The 20,406-nt window shown below is 37.2% G+C and overlaps 1 protein-coding gene across 4 annotated transcripts in view; it reads right to left on the reverse strand.

The window, feature by feature from the left end:
- Positions 1-20,406, reverse strand: part of GLRA3 (glycine receptor alpha 3) — a 191,466-nt gene that overhangs the window by 13,865 nt on the left and 157,195 nt on the right. For 2 of the 4 annotated variants that reach the window (XM_006060240.4, XM_044939687.2), the window contains 2 exons: positions 7,978-8,121; positions 5,682-5,726 (listed from right to left, as the gene is read on the reverse strand). In XM_006060240.4, coding sequence (XP_006060302.2) covers positions 5,682-5,726; positions 7,978-8,121 — 189 coding nt within the window. The remainder of the gene's footprint in view (positions 1-5,681; positions 5,727-7,977; positions 8,122-20,406) is intronic. The other 2 variants (XM_025281328.3, XM_044939689.2) reach the window with 1 other exon arrangement.

Here is a 20,406-nt window from a genome sequence, read left to right on the forward strand (position 1 = left end):
GTTTGATCCCTGGGGCAAGAAGGTCCCCTGGAGAAGAAATGGCAGCCCATTCCAGTATTCCTGCCTGGAAAATTCTATGGACAGAGGAGCCTGGTGGGCTACAGTTGATGAGGCTGCAGAAAGTCAGACATGACTGAGCAACTAAGCACATAACTAAAAAGTACATCAAGTTATTTTACGACAACTAATTTTTCTGCTTTGTAAAACTCAGTCAAAAGATTATCCTGTGTTTATGTATGTTTACAAGTGCAGTGATATTCTTTATTCCAATTAGCACTCAAATATTTTTTTGAGATAATTCAATTTTCTGGAGCTACCTTCAGCTTGGCTTTCTAATAGAGTGAAGGTCACAAAAGCAAGGTTTAGACAAACATCTAAAACTTTTGACTCACTATAGGTTAGCTAGTGTTTAAAGTTCACGAAATTAAGCCCCTTTACAACTCAAAATATAGACAATAAGAAATATTAGATAGAATGAATTAAAAATGAACTAAAGAACATGGCTGATTCAAAAAGTAAAATTGAAGAAACAGCTTAGTTTATCCACAAGCCAATCGTCTCAATATGCTTCAAGAAAGTTAGAAGGAGAGGCAATAAAAAATATAAAAAGTCATTTTGTTGGTGTGTAGTTCTTTCTACCGGAGGATCTGTTTTCACTAAATATGGAAATGAGAAAAACGTTTCAGTAATTAAGCAACAATACCATACTGTGAAACATTCTCAGTGCTTTTCTGCCTTATTTAGAGAATTATGCCAAAGATTGACTCATGTAACATGCATATTATAACTAGAATTATTACAGAAAGAAAATTCATGGGCAGATATAGTAATTCAATTGAATTTCTTCATCTTTATCATCAAACATGATACACTATCATATATATGAGAAAAGAATTAATTTCCTATCCTCTTCTTAGTTTTAAAATAGCAACAAAAAAATATTATTTGTTTGCTGACATGGTGAAAGCATGAAGATTGCTAGTGAGTAGTTACAAATCATTAATCATATAAGACAGCCTGAATGATGATTAATTATGACAATTTCTGTGAGATAAAACAGCATTAAATATGTTACTTTCATCCTGATGTTTTCCCCGGGCTGCTGCTGCTGCTGCTAAGTCGCTTCAGTCGTGTCTGACTCTGTGCGACCCCATAGACGGCAGCCCACCAGGCCCCTCCATCCCTGGGATTCTCCAGGCAAGAACACTGGAGTGGGTTGCCATTTCCTTCTCCAATGCATGAAAGTGAAAAGTGTAAATGAAGTCACTCAGTCGTGTCCAACTCTGTGTGGCCCCATAGACAGCAGCCCCCCAGGCTCCTCCATCCATGGGATTTTCCAGGCAAGAGTACTGGAGTGGGGTGCCACTGCCTTCTCTGTGTTTTCCCCCTAGTGGATACCTTTGAGATGTTCTTTATACAATGAAGATGCTAAGTAAATTATCTTAAAGGTTGTTTTGTTTAAATAACTTTCTGTAACTTTTAATTGTCAAATAGGAAAATGACAGAAGAAGGAAAAGTAAATTGATATTAATTCACATTTAAATGATTTCAAAATATGTAGACTTTTAAAAAAATGTTTTTTAAATTTTTTGAAAATTGCTAATTAACAAAACAATGGCTTGTTTTTGTTAAGAGAAATAAGTATCACTTAGAAAATTTTAAGGCAAGGTGAAATATGTGAATGAATTAAAAGTTGTTCTCTAGAATAAGTATCAGCCTAAAACAAAAATCCTGTTTAATATATCTGTGTACATTTCTGTATCACCCACCCAAATATGGAAGGCTTAAAAGAATACAACTATGTATGATGTTAAAAATACTTTAGACTTACAAGTCAATTGTCAATATAAAATTCCTTGAAATTTAGCTTCCAGGAGAACCTTGCATTTATTATAGATGACATATGAATTAGCTGGGCTTCCCAGGTGGCTCAGACAGTAAAGAATTAGCCCGCAATGCAGGAGACCCAGGTTCAGTCCCTGGGTCAGGAAGATACGCTGGAGAAGGGGATGGCTACCCACTCCAGTATTCCTGCATGGAGAATCCCATGGATAGAGGAGCCTGGCGGGGCTGCAGTCCATGGGATCACAAAGAGTCAGATACAGCTGAGCCATACTGATACTACTGATACTACTTCCACTTTCATGAAGTAGTTATAAATTAGCCAAATTTATGCTTGGTGTATTGAATTTAGATTCAGAAATGGTTTGGAAAGTATTGAATGGTAAAATGTAAGCTTAAAAGGATGAATATTTTAGGTGAAACTTTATGAAAACATGATATGTATACATACATATGGGAATTGAAAAGTCAGTGAAATAATATTTTTTAAAAATCTGCATATCTGTCTCTAACTTAATGTTCTAGATTCTTTCAGTGCCAACTTATCATCATAGGGTGACATAAGATAATATTTTACAGTAGATAGCATATATAAAAAGCAGTGTGCCTATTCTATTTAACTGTGTGATGGAAGTCACTATACAGTGTGTGAACTGAAGTAGAGACTATATTATTGTATTGAATATTATTTTCCTAAACAAATATTTCAGAGGGGATAGAGCTCTAAGAAATAGTTGTATTTAACATACACTCGGAATACTTGTTGCAGGAAATAATCAAATTTCTATAATTTTTATTTTACATAAGAAGAAATTTCTAACCCCTGTGCCTCAGTCATTCAAGTAAAATTTAGTTTGAAATTGTTGAGAAACTACTTTTTTTCAAGTATATATCAAATACTTACCTATTGAAAGAATATCTTCTATTTTAGAATATAGCATAAACTGACCTCCAATGGAAACTTCAGAAAATAATTCCATGTATACAGGTACTACATTGCTTCCAACCATGAAGCCTCATCCCTTCAACCAAAATAGTATACATATATATTTATAATTGGGCTTCCCTGGTGGCTCAGTAGTTAAGAATCTGCCTGCAATGCAAGAGACCCAGGTTCAATCCCTGAGACAGGAAGATTCCCTGAAGAAGGGGATGGCAATCCAGTCCGATATGCTTGCCTGGAAAATTCCATGGACAGAGGAGCTTGGTGGGCTACAGTCCACGGGGTCACAAGGAATCGGACACAACTGAGCAACTAACACTTTTTTCACGTTTTTCATATTTATATCTGTCCTAAATTTATATTTATTTTCATAATTATATTCTAGACCTCACAAGGCAGAAAAATCAATTATTTGTTATTCTTAATAGTTACCTTGAGTTATTTTTTAAAGTAATACAGGACATAAATACATACATAAATAAGATTTTGTACAGATAATCAAAATACAGTCAATTATTTTAAAAAGAAAACAAGCAAAAATATACACTTGGCAATTAGTTTTTGAATCTAGAATTTGTGGTCCATTCTTACTTCATTTGCATACACAAGTAACAATTAATATACAAGAATAAGCAGGAAGATACACCAGAACACCATGTATATGTATTGTCGCTCAGCAAACTTTCATTATTACATTGCAAAGCAAAAGCTGCATGAAATGCATTAAAGCAATCCCATATCATCCATATTTCTCAACAAGTTACATATGTTCAGAAATATTTCGGCATGGGTTTAAACCCTCCAGGACTAAAGTAATGATATCATACATGGGAAGAGCAACTTCTAACCAAAATACTTTTGTATCATGCATACACCCACACACACACAGCACTAGGGATAAGCATTTATGGCAAGGTGCGGTGGTGTGTGATTGGCACACAGCAGGCTAGAACAGTGTGGGGTGGGGAAATTTGGATACAAGTGCGAACGTGTATTCTTTCACAGTATACAAAAAGGATCCCTTGTACCTTTACAGGGGAAAAGGTAAGGCGTAAAAGATCGCATGCAGTGCCTAGGCCAAATGCTAAACCAAGTTAAAACTTTCCCTGGAATAATATGTTTATCAGTGTAAAGCCCTTTGTTATGTGAAGTTTTCTATAATGGGGCAATTTTATTTACTGCCCCGTCTGCCGAATTAAAATACTATGAAAAACATGCAAATCAGTACTCATGAAAAGAAAGGATATTCGGTTAATTTTTAGACTTATCTTGATTATGTTAATTTAATGATTTAGATTGCTTAGACTGTCACTAAGCAAAGTATATACTTTGGTTTTTTTTTTTTAATGATGAATTCATTTGGCCCAGAGGACTATTAGGTTGAGAAAAATTGTTTTCAAAAAGTGAAAATGATCAACCTTAATTATCATCAACCTGAATAATAATTAGAATGTTATAAAATAAATGTGATGCATATATTTCTAATCAAATGTATTTGCATTTATTGTATTTATAAAATGTATTTGTATTTTCTTAAATAATACAGTTAGTAAACCACATTGTTTCTTTTTTAAAAAATAAGTATTTATTGACTGTTAACAAAGGAAATCTGTATTTTCATCAGAGTTATTTTTGTACTGTTTTGTCAGGCAATATCTAATTGAATATATATTTCATACTAACATTCCTTATATACTATTTAGTTACTGAAAATTTAAATATATACCTCTCCCAAAGAGACAACTATGTGTTATGAAAATTCAAGGCAATGAATTTTTAAAGAAAATTAGTTAGGATAATCACATAAAACTAATTGGATCATGTGAATTTTCCCCCCAGGGATGAAAATTGAAGAAGTAGGTAGCTACAGTGGGAACAACTATGAATTTTAGTAGAAAAGAAAAATAGTTGAGGAAGTATTATAATATAGGAATATATAACATAGGAATATAATTAATCACTGCTTTAAAATAATCTTTGGTCTAGATACTTGTTATGAAATTAAGATCATTTCACTATTCATCTAACAGTATGTCTGTTGGGTATTCACCCAATTCTGTCTATTCTTAACTGAGATTTGTAGTAAAAATCATCTGGAGAGGTATTTTTAAATACACTTTATTCCAGAAATTTTAATTTAGTAGGCTGGACTGTTTGGATATGATTTCCTAAGCTAAATTCTTGGGTTTGGGTATATTTAAAATTTAATTAGAGTGATATATTATGGATCTCCAAGTCAAATTACTAATATGCTCTACTGTAGATTACATTTCTAAACACTTAGCCATTCTAATTGGAGGTGCGCCCTTGTTATCTATTTTTAATCAAACATTTCCAAGGATGCTGAAATCAAAATAAAATAATAAAAAAAAACAAAATCATTCATTTACTCTAAAGAATCTCAACATATATTAACATTAAAAATAGTTTGTAAAGATACATAAGTTAGATAAAGCATTTTATTTTTGCCTTATTTTTAGGCCTGTATTTTCTGGCAAGAGGAGCTGTTTTTAGAACTTATTTGTACAAATAAATGTCCCATCTATTTTGCAACTACTTTTGTCAAAGTGTATGATTATTTTCTCTACAGAGAATATTATAAGATACATGTGATATTTCTGTTTAATATATATTTTTAAATTATTTTGACCAAACAAATAACTCAGTTCATAGAATGAAAGATAGCATTTCAAAATTTTTTTACTGAGTGAAGAGAGACAACGGGAATTGTTAGAAAAAGAGAATATCCTGAGCTGAAGGGGATTGGTGGCTGTTCAGCTCTAAGTGTGCAGGGCTCTGTGTTTCCCCACCCAACACTGCCTGAGTGCAGAGGATGCTGTCTGCTTTTTTTTAACTGATGACCGCATTCTACTTAAAGTTAAGAAAATGAATTTACCGTGTCTGAGAAACGGTAAAACTTCTCCAGTGCAAAAGCTTCTGTCTGTGGGAAGGTAAAGTGGACCAACAGGGATTGAGAAACCAGAGAATCAAGTCATAGATGGTTAAAATATAATTGCACAATTGGCTTTCATTGCACAGATTATCTTAACAAACGTATGTATCAATTAATAGTTTCTCACATACACAAGCTATCCAGCCCCAGAGTATGAACTAAAAAAAAAAAAAATGAATTTCTTTACTGCACTATATCTTAATTATAATATATGTTCACTAAGTATTTCAAATGGTGATTAGAAATATAATCAGATGTTACTATTTTTGCACTTCGACACTTTTCTAGAGTGCCAATCACTAGAAAAATTAATCTTGCTGTCTTTCTGTGAGCTAAATAATAAAGGATGTCAAATATCTTTATCCCAATACACTTACAGGTGGTAAAACTGAATAAAGAGTTGCTGTGGTATGGATTTTTTAAGGAGGAACCAGAAATGAGTGTCTAAGTTTGTAGAGCATTATCTTATCCATTGGCTGCTCTGACTGCCGGATATGTGGTAGGTGCAGAAAAGGTCTGAGCTCTCATCTCCCCTTGGAACACCACCTGTGTACAACTCCTCATTTCTGGTGTTGGCAGCATGTGGCTGATACATCCTACACTGAAGGAAGGAGAATAAAGGCAGAAAAATGTAAAATAAATGTGAAAAAGTGAATCAAAATGAGAGGGGGATATAAGTATTGCTTTACTTTTGATTCATGACGTTGGAAGGAAAAATTGTCTTGATCAGTCATTCAGCGGGGAAAAAAAATGACCACACCTTCACTCCTGGGATACAGAATGCTCTGTCTTATCGCAATTTTTCAGCCTGTGCCAGGTATCATGAGAAAAAGGAGCAAATGAGAAGTAAGGGAGGTTAGAAAGAAGTGGAGGGGGAGAGGGGGAGGCAGAGTGAGAAAAGTGTAAGGACACCAGCAGACTAGGAGAGGTTGAGGGCAGGAGATAAAGTTCATCTCTCCACGAAAATATGTGTTAATATATAAATGATGTGCTTTAATGCTTATAAAAAATTGATCAAATACAAGCTCTGGCACTGTTTTTCTGTCAGCCGTCTTACCCAGAGTATTGCAATGCTGAAATTTCTCCCATGCTACAGTGAATCAGGATGTTTACTGGAGCAGTTGACGATTCTGAGGAGTCAATTAGACACTACTGAATAAATTATTGCTTCAGATGTTCAAATTGAGTAGACTCAGCACTGAGAGATCATGGCTTAGGGTTTTTTTTAAACATTTTATAAATATATAAATTATAGTCAGTCCTTCAGAAACCATAAGAAATTCCCTAAAAATTAAATTCTTAAAAATGCATGCTATATATAAACCAGACTATTCATTTTAAGATTTGAGAATGTTTTGACTTAAGTATCTCAGTATATTGGATTCTGGTCACAGTTTTCCCTGTAATATATGACTTTGACATTTCTCTATAGCTTGAGACCATTTGCTTTTTTAAAATGTCAGCTGGCACATTCACATTAAATGTAAACTCAAAGATAGGTTGGCTGATAGAAACTCTTTCAGAAAAGGAAAAGGGTTGATTGAAATTATGTGCATATAAAGAGAGATGACATTATAAGTCTTATTAGAGGGGAACAACCTCATCCTGCACATCCAAATCCAATTAGAAGATTACTTCTACAGTTTCCTGTGGTCTCCCAGGGATGTTCCTGATTTATCAGGTGATAGCAAGGCAAAAATACACGTTACTGTGTTTCCAATGGGGATCCAGAAGAAATGTCTCAAAAACACAAAAATACATATAAAAAAGAGACCACATAGCTTTATGTGAACATCAGAGTATTATAAAATAAATAGATAATATTTGATAAAAAAAATTCAAGGAATTAGTTCAAAAAAAGAAAAAATTAATAGCAATAGTTGATGACTTGTGTCAAGTAAAGCCATCAGAAACATTACAGCATTGCAAATAAGAAATGATAGATTTTATTAGTTGAAGCAAAAAATGATGTTGTTCCAGGACAGATATTAGACAGAAGTCGATAAAGCTCTCATGTCACCAGATCTGCTGTGTAAAGTATTGGAAAGCAGCTAGATGTTACTATTTTCTCCCGGAAGCAATTTTTGACAACGTAAGTTTCAGTTGGACAAAATCAAAGGACAGTCATCTCTTTGAGTTTCTATCTCCATTTTCTTTCTGTACATCCCTATTAAACATAACAAATTTACTTTCCAGGGAGAATTGTATCCCAAGGAACATCATGCATTGAATCACTTACCTTACTCCTTCTCTTTCGTCGAAATCTCAGAAGTTCTTTGTGTTGTCTTGATACAAAATTTACAGCTGCATATTCCAGAAGTGCTGAAAACACAAAAAGGAGGCACACTGCCATCCAAATATCAATAGCTTTGACATATGAGACCTAACCAGGAAAGAGAGAGTGAGAAAAGTGACTTGTTATGTCCATGGAGAACAAAAATGGACAGCTGTTCTAAATTATACCATTTATATACTAGTAATTTTTTACTTAAAATTTTTGCAAGTTTTATGTATTAGTCATACATTAAAATGTGTATTTCTTGCTAACAATTTTTTTTTTCAAATGAAGCACTAGACCAAATGTATGATGAAAGAAAATAAGATAAAAGGTAATTTTATCTTCAGAGTAAGATAGTATCATACTTGAAAAGTGTGCAGTAACATTGAAAGATACCTGCAGAGTAGCAGAATGCTTGAGAACGTCTGAAACAATATTGAGATATAGAAAATACTACTGAACTTGTAGCTCCGTATTTTCTTAATTAAAATTTATTTTTTACTTTGAAATAATTTTAACCTTACAGACATGGTGGAACAGTAAAAAGAACTCCCAAGTTCAACAGTTGCTAATGTTTACTTACATTTCTCTCCCCTCCCCTAATCTCCATCTATTATGTTTTTCTCCCTGAATTATTTGACTATAATATGCAGACATGATGCCCTGATACTTATGTGTTTTTCTAAAAGGACACTCTCCTACACACACTCAGTTGACCTTTCAGGGTTCAGGATAAATTTTGCCAAAATCTGATTCAGAATCCTATGACATCTGTGCTTACCTGAACACTCTGCGCTGTAATTGCTTATTTCTTGTTTTCTTTTTGGTTAGAGTGTGAACTCTTTGAGGACAGATGGCATTTGTTTTTGTTCACACCACAGTAGTGTCTGACTGATGTGTGCGTATTTGCTGACTGAATGAGCAGATAAATGAAGGTGCAAAATGTTAAAACACCGGGGAGGAGGGAGCCATAATGATTCATGTGGAAATTCACTATCTCGAGTGATGCTCTGTTAATACCTGGAACTGAATTGATTTTCTTTTAAAAAGAACTGTCAACTTACACCACTTTCAATGGTGTCAACTTACATGTGAGAGATGCCAACATGAGGGCCCTCTGCATCTCCTCCTGTATCTTAAGTGTGATTTCTGCGGATCAGAAAGAACTCTACCGAGCAGAGACAGAAAGAACTCTACCGAGCAGAGAGATGTATGCCCTCAATTTATCCCATGGTTGTGCTAAGTGTCTGTATGTTTGTAAAGCATAGATTTAAATCTCATGAGTTCTGCAATTGTGTCAGAAATTTCTGGCTGCCCTCAAATGCATATGGTCCCAGAAGATGTAATACAGTTTTCACAGGCACCATCTCAAGCTACACCGTTCCTTGGAAAAATAGGACTCATAAAGTGAGTGTGCATTTTTTTTCAACAACCAGGATCTATAATGACATGAACCAAGAGATCAAATAAGAAATTTGGTTTTCAAATGAACCTGACAACTGTTTTCCTATGACAATAGAACTATGCAAACATCATCTATGCAGCCCACATTCTGCTTCTTGTGATCAATACTTGATTGTTGAGACTGAAAAGTCAAGTCTCCTCATCCTCTCCTCTGACTCCCACCAACTTCAATTCTCTCTCTCCTCCATCCTCACTGACCCTCCAAGGACAGCAACCACAGGCCCTGGAAGGTTTGGGACTCTAGCATTAGTAACTTTAAAATAACACAGTAGTGGGACTTCACTGGTGGTTAAGTGGTTAAGATTCTGTATTTCCAATGCAGGGGGCATGGGTTTGATCCTTGGTCAGGGAAGTAAGATCCTATATGCCATAAAGTGTGGCCAAGAAATAAAAATAAATAAATAAATAATTTTAATAATTCTACCTGTTTAAAAAAAAATAAAACAGCAGTTTCCTCACCAACACATGGACAACATATTCATGACCTACAACACTAATCGCCTGTGATCTGGTACCGCCTTGTTTCCACCCACTCCTGCCCCTGTCCTTTGTGGCAGCCTCATTCTAATCCAGCCCATCCCCCTGGACCACCTTGCCATGGCCCCATCGTTCACTGTGCTATTGGAAACTTGATCTTAAGTAACAATCTCTCCTTGGTATTATTCCTTGGGTACAGGAGTATGAGAAAATGAAGCCTAAATGTTTGCTGACTAGACACTCTAGGCAGGAGAACCATTGTCTTGGAAACCAAACCAAAGCCACGTGTGGAAGACTGCTTCCTTCCTGAAGCTCGTTCTCCCCCTGGCTCCTTGACCTGCATTCTTTGGGTTTCCTCCCTCCACCCGACCCGACTCGGCTCTCTAGGCCTTTCCTCTTCTTCCTGAGATCCTCAGAGACAGGGCCTGGGCCCCGTCTGTTCTCACACTGAAACTTCTCACTTTCAGCCCTTAACTATTACTTTAGATCCAATTTCTCCTTTGCACTCAGGGCCCCCCGCCTCCGTTTCCTGACTAAACCTCCCACTAGCCAGTTTCTTACACGACTAGCTTTTGGATGTCTCAGGCTCCTCAGACTTCATTTGACTGAAAAAAGAAGCTAGGAATCTCTACTGGACTCAACCAGCAAACACACACAACTGCCTTTTCCTCCTCATTAAAGGCTAGGCTCTACTCATCTCCAAATCTCACATCAAAAAACCAATTCCGGGAATCCCACCTTTTTGCTATTTCTGAAATTTATTCGTTTTCTGTCCTTTCTTACTGACATCGTATTGTGTATTGATCTCAACCACCATAATCTGTTTCTCAGTTTCTCTTAGGGCTGAAGTTACAAAGATAGTAAGATAAACAAGGTATATCTTTTTTAAAATTGGGGTATAATTGCTTTACAATGTTTTGTTAGTTTCTGCTGTATACAACAAAGTGAATCAGCTATATGTATACATACGTGTATTCTTTCCATCTGGGACCTCCCTCTTACCCCTCATCCCCCTCTAAGTCATCACAGAGCACTGAACTGAGTTCCCTGTGCTATTAGAACCAACATTCAAGAGGGGGGAAATAGACAGCAAAAGTAATCACATAAATAAAGATAATTTAAGAGAACTTCAATAATGAAACCCCTGTAGGGTCATGGGAAAGGGACAGTGTGAAGGGGGCTGTTAGGTGTGAACGGGGCTGTTAGGTGGCACAGTTCCTAAAGGCCTCTCCGAGGGTGTGATACAACGACCATCTCAGGCCACTTTCTTACTTGCCCGTCATTCTTCACATTTCTTCCTCTAGTTCTTGGCAGAGACCAATGGACAAGCTCCATCCTGCCTCAGCAGCTTTGAACTCCCTCTTACTTCTGTCTGAAACACTCCTTCCTTTATGGAACCCTTGCTAAATCCTTCAGACTTTAGCTTAAAAGCCATGATTTCAGGGAAACCTTCTCCAAATGCTCAGATCAGTACAGCCCGTCTCACCTTCTTACCTCCACCTTCCTCCTCAGATGACTCATTGCAGTTGCAATGATATTTATCTGTGGGTAGTTCTCACAAGGTGACTACGGCTGCTACTGCTGCTGCTGCTAAGTCGCCTCAGTTGTGTCCAACTTTGTGTGACCCCATAGACTGGAGAGCATCATTTAAATGCCCCCCCTTCAGCTAATTACTCTGTTCCACAGCCCCTAAGGGCCATTTTCCTAAAACTCTGGGTGGAGGAATGCAAAAATGAGCATGTCCCTGAGGATTTCAAGGTGAAATATCTATACTGATATTTTAGCAATCTATGTGTTGACAGCAAACACCAAATAATGAATCTTATTATTGACCTTGCCCCACTGTATCATCATTACATACGGTATATCATTACATATCTTTCTCCTTTTAGACTAATATATCCTGTGAGTCGAGGTAAGGGCCAGGTCTTATTCACCTTTGTGTTTCAAGGACCTAACACAGTGCCAGTTATATGACGGGCTCTCAGATAATATTCAATTGATTGAACCATGTGGACTGACTTGCAATCACTGGCCATTTATTATTAGAGAAATAATTATAATAACTAGCATGCCAGGAATGTTTTTAGGAGTGTCTGTAGAACTACTGAGTGTTCTTAGTAATTGTCCAAAAGTAGCACTTTTAATCTGCACAACTATTCCTCTTTTAAAGGGGAGGAGACTGAGACATGTGAAATAACTTGTCATTATATACACTCAGTTCAGTTCAGTTCAGTAGCTCAGTCATGTCCGACTCTTTGTGACCCCATGGACTGCAGCATGACAGGCTTCCCTGTCCATCACCAACTCCCAGAGCTTGCTCAAACATGTCCATCGAGTCAGTGATGCCATCCAACCATCTCATTCTCTGTCGTCCCCTTTACACTACCCTGTGTAAAATAGATAGCTAGTGGGAAGCTGCAGTATAACACAAGCTCAGCTCAGTGTCCTGTGATGACCTGGAGGGGTGAAGTGGGAGGGAGGTTCAAGAGGGAGGGAATGTATATGTAAGTATAGCTGATTCACGCTGTTGTACAGCAGAAATTGACATAATATTATAAAGCAATTACAGCCCAATAAAAAAAATAACATCACATAGCAACTGCTATACACTGAATATGGTCCTTCAAAAATCCTGATGTTGAAATATACCTCTAAGGTGATGGTAATAGGAGGTGGGATCTTTGGGGAGTGGTTAGGTCATGAGGGTAGAGCCCTCGTGAATGGGATTGGTGCTCTCATTAAAAGGACCCCAGAGAGTGTGTTGCCCTTCTACGATATTCTATCATAGAAACCTGGACAAACATAGAAACCTGGACAAACTGGATGCTACCAAGTTGCAAAGCTAGGATTTGAATACAGGTCATCTGGCTAAAAAAATCTGTAACTCAACTACTATTATACATCACCTGGTTATTAGGCTCCTTCTGTTTAAGCTACCACCATAAGTTAACAACTGTGAGCACACTAAGTAGAAGTAAGTATCTGTATCTTAATATTCCAGGCTCTTCAAATTTTACATGATAGTTAAGGGTGAAGTCATTACATAGTATACACATTGGAGGGTTCTGTATGTTTGCTGATCCTCAAATCCGACAATAAACTTCCTAGTAGACAATGTAGAAAAGGAGTTGTGAGAATGTAATTACCACATCAAAAACCAAATATTTGCTCTGCAGAAGCGAAACTCTATCAGGGAAACATTTTACCCTTTGAAATACAATGAGAGTCCCCTCAACAATATTCTTACATTAGTTAGGATGAAGTGTTTTTATGAGACAGTTGCCTACTTGCCACGTGATAATCTGGGAAGAGATCAACTTGATAAATTATCATTTGAATGTGCAGAGAGCTGGGTTACGGCAAAGCCTTATCTTTTTCATTTTAAAAAATAAGTTTTATAATGTGAGGAAGGAATATAAGCATCATTGATTCTACAGACTTCTTAGATCATGTGATTTTTTTTTCCAGAAAAATTCTCTATTTTAACCTGAATGAACTTTTTGGCCAACCCAATACTTTGCAATGTTATCATTAGAAAACAGAGAAAATCTGCTTCTGGAGTCCTGAAAAGATGCATATTGGATTTCATCATTATTACTTATCCTGATTGTAAAGATTGGAATCCAGTACCCTTGACCCTGGGAAGTTCAGGAAACATGCCTAAGCATGAATTTCTTTATATCTACTTCCAATGATACAAGGAAGTGGGCATAGGAGGAGGATTCAAGCTATGATTTGATAAGAATAACAAACAACCCCAAATCTCACTGGCTTGAAACAGCGAAGGTCGATCCATGTCCACTCAGAGCTGATGGTAACCCTGGACAAGTGCCGTCACACCGTGACCTCAGCTCCTAGTGTGGCCCTGTCTGGAACACTGCTGGGGACCACAGCAGAGGAAAACCAGAGCACGGGTCACCTCACATTTGGTATAAATACTCCAGGCCAGAAGAGGCACAGATCACCGGGCTCAAAACTCGCTGTGTATGTGTTTGTGCCTTTGTGCTCAGTCACGTCAGGTTCTTTGTGACCCTATCAGCTGCAGGCTGCCAAGCTCCTCTGTCTATGGGATTCTCGAGGCAAGAATACTGGGGTGCATTACCGTTTCCTCCTCCAGGGGATCTTCCAGACCCAGGGATGGAACTGAGTCTCCTGACTTAGCATTAGCCAGAACTATTTACAGTGAACACGACAAGAACGGACCTGGGAGGTGCAACCTCATCGTGTGTCTGGAAGGGAGACAAAGCCCACAGGTGGCAAAGTAAGTGAAGGCGGGGAAGGGTCTAATTTGTGCTTCTGAGAACAAAACAAGGATTCTGACAAGTCCAGGACTGAAGACAAGTGTGGACTGTGATCTGATCACTGTGATATCTTGAAGGGAGAACTAGAGAAGCTTTCAGTTCTGTTCAGTTCAGTCTCTCAGTCACGTCCAACTCTTTGTAACCTCATGGACTGCAGCACGCCAGGACTCCCTGTCCATTACCAACTCCCGGAGTTTACTCAAACTCATGCCCATTGAGTTGGAGATGCCATCCAACCATCTCATCCTCTGTTGTCCTCTTTTCCTCCCACATTCAGTCTTTCCCACCATAAGGGTCTTTTCAAATGAGTCAGCTCTTCACATCAGGTGGCCAAAGTATTGGAGTTTCAGCTTCAACATCAGTTCTTCCAATGAATATTCAGGACTGATTTCCTTTAGTATGGACTGCTTGGATCTCCTTGCAGTCCAAGGGACTCTCAAGAGTCTTCATAACACCACAGTTCAAAAGCATCAATCCTTTGGTGCTCAGCTTTCTTTATACTCCAACTCTCACACCCATACATAACTACTGGAAAAACCATAATCTTGACTACACAGACCTTGTTGGCAAAGTAATGTCTCTGCTTTTTAATATGCTGTCTAGGCTGGTCACCATCGGCAGTGATTTTGGAGCCCCAGAAAATAGAGTCTGACACTGTTTCCACTGTTTCCCCATCTATTTCCCATGAAGTGATGGGACCAGATGTCATGATCTTCATTTTCTGAATGTTGAGTTTTAAGCCAACTTTTTCACTCTCCACTTTCACTTTCATCAAGAGGCTCTTTAGTTCCTCTTCACTTTCTGCCATAAGGGTGGTGTCATCTGCATATCTGAGGTTATTGATATTTCTCCCAGCAATCTTGATTCCAGCTTGTGCTTCTGCCAGCCCAACGTTTCTCATGATGTACTCTGCATATAAGTTAAATAAGCAGGGTGACAATATACAGCCTTGACATACTCCTTTTGCTATTCAGAACCAGTCTATTGTTCCATGTCCAGTTCTAACTCTTGCTTCCTGACCTGCATACAGATTTCTCAAGAAGCAAGTCAGGTGGTCTGGTATTCCCATCACTTTCAGAATTTTCCTCAGTTTATTGTGATCCACACAGTCAAAGGATTTGGCATAGTCAAGAAAGCAGAAATAGATGTTTTTCTGGAACTCTCTTGCTTTTTCAATGATCCAGCAGATGTTGGCAATTTTATCTCTGGTTCCTCTCCCTTTTCTAAATCCAGCTTGACTATCTGGAAGTTCACAGTTCACGTATTGTTGAAGCCTGGCTTGGAGAATTTTGAGCATTACTTTACTAGCGTGTGAGATGAGTGCAGTGTTGCAGTAGTTTGAGCATTCTTTGGCATTGCCTTTCTTTGGGATTGGAATGAAAACTGACCTGTTTCAGTCATGTGACCACTGCTGAGTTTTCCCAATATGCTGGCATATTGAGTGCAGCACTTTCACAGCATCATCTTATAGGATTTGAAATAGCTCAACTGGAATTCCATCACCTCCACTAGCTTTCTTTATAGTGAGGCTTCCTAAGGCCAATTTGACTTCACAATCTAGGATGACTGGCTCTAAGTGAGCGATCACACTATCATGATTATCTGGGCCCTTAAGATCTTTCTTGTACAGTTCTTCTGTGTATTCTTGCCACCTCTTCTTAATATCTTCTGCTTATGTTAGGTCCATATCATTTCTGTCCTTTATCGAGCCCGTCTTTGCATGAAATATTTCCTTGGTATCTCTAATTTTCTTGAAGAGATCTCTAGTCTTTTCCATTCTATTGTTTTCCTCTATTTCTTTGCACTGATCACTGAGGAAGGCTTTCTGATCTCTCCTTGCTATTCTTTGGAACTCTGCGTTAAAATGAGTATATCTTTCCTTTTCTCCTTTGCTTTTTGTTTCTCTTCTTTTCACAGCTATTTGTAAGGTCTCCTCAGACAGCCATTTTGCTTTTTTGCATTTCTTTTTCTTGGGGATGGTCTTGATCCTTGTCTCCTGTACAATGTCTCGAAGCTCCATCCACAGTTTATCAAGCACTCTATCAGATCTAGTCCCTTAAATCTATATCACACTCCCATTGTATAGTTGTTAGGGATTTGATTTAGGTCATACATGAATGGTCTAGTGGTTTTCCATACTTTCTTCAGTTTAAGTCTGAATTTGGCAATAAGGAGTTCATGATCTGAGCCAGTCAGCTCACAGAGCAGCTTTGTTAGAGGGCAAAACTCACTGCTTTAGAGAGGGCAGCTATTAAGTACTGAGAGGACAACAGAGGGAAAAAAAATAGTACTGATCTTTAACTCCACATTTGTTCAAACCATGTCAGGTCAGAGTTCAGTAAAATTAGTCACAAGCAGGCTACAAAAGAGTCCAGGTAGTGCTCTGAAATGTTGATTTAATCTAGCAGAGGTGATAGATTATTCAGATTATAAAGACAGGCAGGCTGCCAGGCAAATTCAAGCATGGGAATGGTGTGCTTGTACTACACAGGGTCTCAAAAAAAAGAAAAAGACTGTGCCTCCAAGTACAGACCACACCTCAGCAGTTAATACTCCTCCTTGTCCCTTACTAGTTCCACCAGAGCCAACTGTTCACTTATGTGTGCATACACCCTCCAAAGTCATCTGGTTGTGTTCCTCTTTGATTCAGAGGAAGAGATGGCTCACACATATATCAGGCAATTCTTCATAAATCAATTTAATGTAAGGCAAGTTTTTGGTGAGATAATTAAGTAGCAACAATTTTAGATTATATTCCTTTACAAGATCATTGACTGAGCTAAACTATACGAATGGCACCATCTGCTGTAGTTGAGAGGCTTCTTGTCAAGATACATAACTTCATCTTACTATGCATAGAAATGATCAAATGGATCGCCTTAGGACAAATACTGTCCTGCTGGTAGATGATAAGGCATGAATGGGTAAATATTGATTAGACTATAAGCCAGACTACTAAATCATAGCAAATTATACTTACTAATTTATAAGTTATAACCCAGACTACTATTAATCAAGAATTTCTAGAAATAGAAATGTATAGTGCACTTATAAGAAGCACAGCTTTGAAGGATAAGAAACTGATTAAACCAGAAAGTGGGATGAATCGCCAACTCCAATGCAAACCAACACGAAGGCACTCTACAAGGTTAATATCCCAGGACAGTGAACATTTTCTCAATTCTTCTCTCAGTCCAAATTTGCTTTTTATTTGAGAAAGAGGTATAACAAACATCACAGTATATTGCTTTTGATTAGTTAAAACAGTCCTTTCAGTAGGGTGATTCATTCTCCATTGGATGATGATTAATCCTGGTAAATTCTCCCAGTTCCTCTGAATTGTCAAACCGATGAGTAATTCTGGCTGTGGAATGGGCAAGTGGCTCAAAGGTTTTTTTCTGAGTTATGCTGAAAAATTTCCTGCTTGTGTCATGGCTTTTTTCCTAGGCGGGTTTGTTTCGATCACACTGGTATTTATTTATCTTTCGATCTGTAAAACCCAAATTGTAGTACACTTAATCCCTCATTTCTTCCAGTGTAAAAGCTGTATAAGAATTTTGAATACTGTAATGCTTATAGGAAAAAATATTATATTAGTTTCAAAATTATTTTGAGTTTCATTTAAGACTAAAAGCCAGAGAGATGAAGGGAAAAAATAACTTTTTTTTTTATAAGTGTTAAAGTAAAATGAAGCAAACTGAAAAAGAAAATAAGCTGTCTGCAGGACTGTATTCTTGGAATTCTAGGTGGTGAATCACACAGATTTTGTGAACTCTGACGTTTATCATCCTGGAGGGCAATTCACAACCACAGAATCCTACACGTTACGTTCATACTAATTACGATCCTCGTAAACTTAGTAAATGAATGATGCTTTGCATAGCGGCTTTATTTGCCATGTAAAGGCTTTTACTTTAAGAAATGAAATGTATCAGAGAGTCATAATGGCAGAACTGCATTATATCCTAAGTCATGAGCTTGACAAACCTTTCCAATCACCAGATGAGAAAAACACAATTAAAAAGGGTAAGGTATTTTGAAAGGTCACTCCGTTGTCCCTGACTTTTGCTTCAATTATGGGAGCTTTACTGCCATCTTTTCTAGAGGACATGATTCTTAAGACTAGCAAAAGAATCTAGATGTTGCTAGAAATGCTACTTAGGTGCACATTGTTACTGACATTTGTTAATATTTTTTGTGTGTGACCTGCTTAAGGAAACTTGAATTATATTTGTGACTTCTCTCCCCTGTGCATTCTTGCCCTGGAAGTTTTCTATTTCTAGAACATCATCTTTATTATACCTATATACCTTTCTAATACCTTTTCCCAGCACCTCAGGATCTGACATTTTCATATTTAACTTCAACCAGAAATCTGGAAGACAGATAAAGCTTGTAAGCTATGTCTAACACTGATTTGGGGACCAAATTCTTTATTCCTTTGGCAAAGGGGGAGTTTTACATCAGATTTTATCTGTCAGTGGGGAGGGTGGGTCATGATATGGACTATAGGATTTATGTGAATACAGAAAAGGGAGTTTAAGACATTAAATAGGGTAAAATTGGCTCCAAGTTGCATAAACACCTTTTGTTTGTAAACTTAGCTTGATGTTAAAGCCCCTGCATTATGTCATTTCAAAAATTTTTAAACTTTGTGATTTGATCATATATTTTCTCCAAATTGTGCCATCAGATTTAAGAACTTATGTCATGGCTCTGTCTCTATGTCATCCACAGAGGTTCTGCTTGATAATTGTTAAATTCAACTTAATGAGACCTAGTAAGCCTAAATTGTAAGCATTAAGATCAAATATAGAACCAGAGACAATTTTCAATTTCTATTCTTACTATACTCCTTGGAAGGAAAGTTATGTCCAACCTAGATAGCATATTCAAAAGCAGAGACATTACTTTGCCAACAAGGTCTGTCTAGTCAAGGCTATGGTTTTTCTTGTGGTCATGTATGGATGTGAGAGTTGGACTGTGAAGAAGGCTGAGTACCGAAGAATTGATGCTTTTGAACTGTGGTGTCGGTGAAGACTCTTGAGAGTCCCTTGGACTGCAAGGAGATCCAACCAGTCCATTCTAAAGGAGATCAGCCCTGGGATTTCTTTGGAAGGAATGATGCTAAAGCTGAAACTCCAGTACTTTGGCTACCTCATGTGAAGAGTTGACTCATTGGAAAAGACTCTGATGCTGGGAAGGATTGGGGGCAGGAGGAGAAGGGGATGACAGAGGATGAGATGGCTGGATGGTATCTCTGACTCGATGGACGTGAGTCTGGGTGAACTCCGAAAGTTGGTGATGGACAGGGCAGCCTGGCGTGCTGTGATTCATGGGAGTCGCAAAGAGTCGGACACAACTGAGCGACTGAACTGAACTGAACTGAACTGATTCTTACTATGGGATCTACCTATGTTTAGGAATTACTTATTTACTGAAGACAGAAAATACAGTAATAAAATTGTATAATGTTTGTATGTAGTATATCTTTTGCTTTTAAAAGAAAGGGCAGGAGTAAATAATTTTTTAAATTTTTGCACCTTTTTTGTTTCTCTTTTTCCTACAGGAATAAGGCAGGGGAAAAAAACTATTAACATATTCAATGAAAATACTTTTAAATTAAATATATTACTCACATCAAATACTGTATTATAAAATTAAATATACTTAATAACTATTGTGTCATGTTAATGAATTAAAAATGAGCCCTCTTGTATCATATTTATATTGAACTTGATTGAAGTAATTTTTGTTAACTATACTTTGAATAGATACTAGAATCTTTTTTCAAAAGATTTTTTTTTCTTTAATGTGGACCATTTTTAAAGTTTTTATTGAATGTGTCACAATACTGCTTCTATTTTATGTTTTGGTTTTTTGGCCCCAAAGCATGTGGGATCTTAGCTCTCCCACCAGGGACAGAGCTTGCACCCCCTTCATTGGAAGGTAACATCTTAACCACTGGACCTCCAGGGAAGACCCAATATTAGAATCTTATATTCAAATAGTGAGAATCAAAACATTATCAACAGTAATAGTTATCAATAGGAAAACCTGATTACTATACAACCCCTCTCCCCATTTAATTACTGCTGATATTTACAATCTACTCTCCTTTAAAACTGCAGGGTAGTTTTTTTTC

This window comes from Bubalus bubalis, chromosome 3 (assembly GCF_019923935.1).
Source record: "Bubalus bubalis isolate 160015118507 breed Murrah chromosome 3, NDDB_SH_1, whole genome shotgun sequence".
NCBI lineage: Eukaryota > Metazoa > Chordata > Mammalia > Artiodactyla > Bovidae > Bubalus > Bubalus bubalis.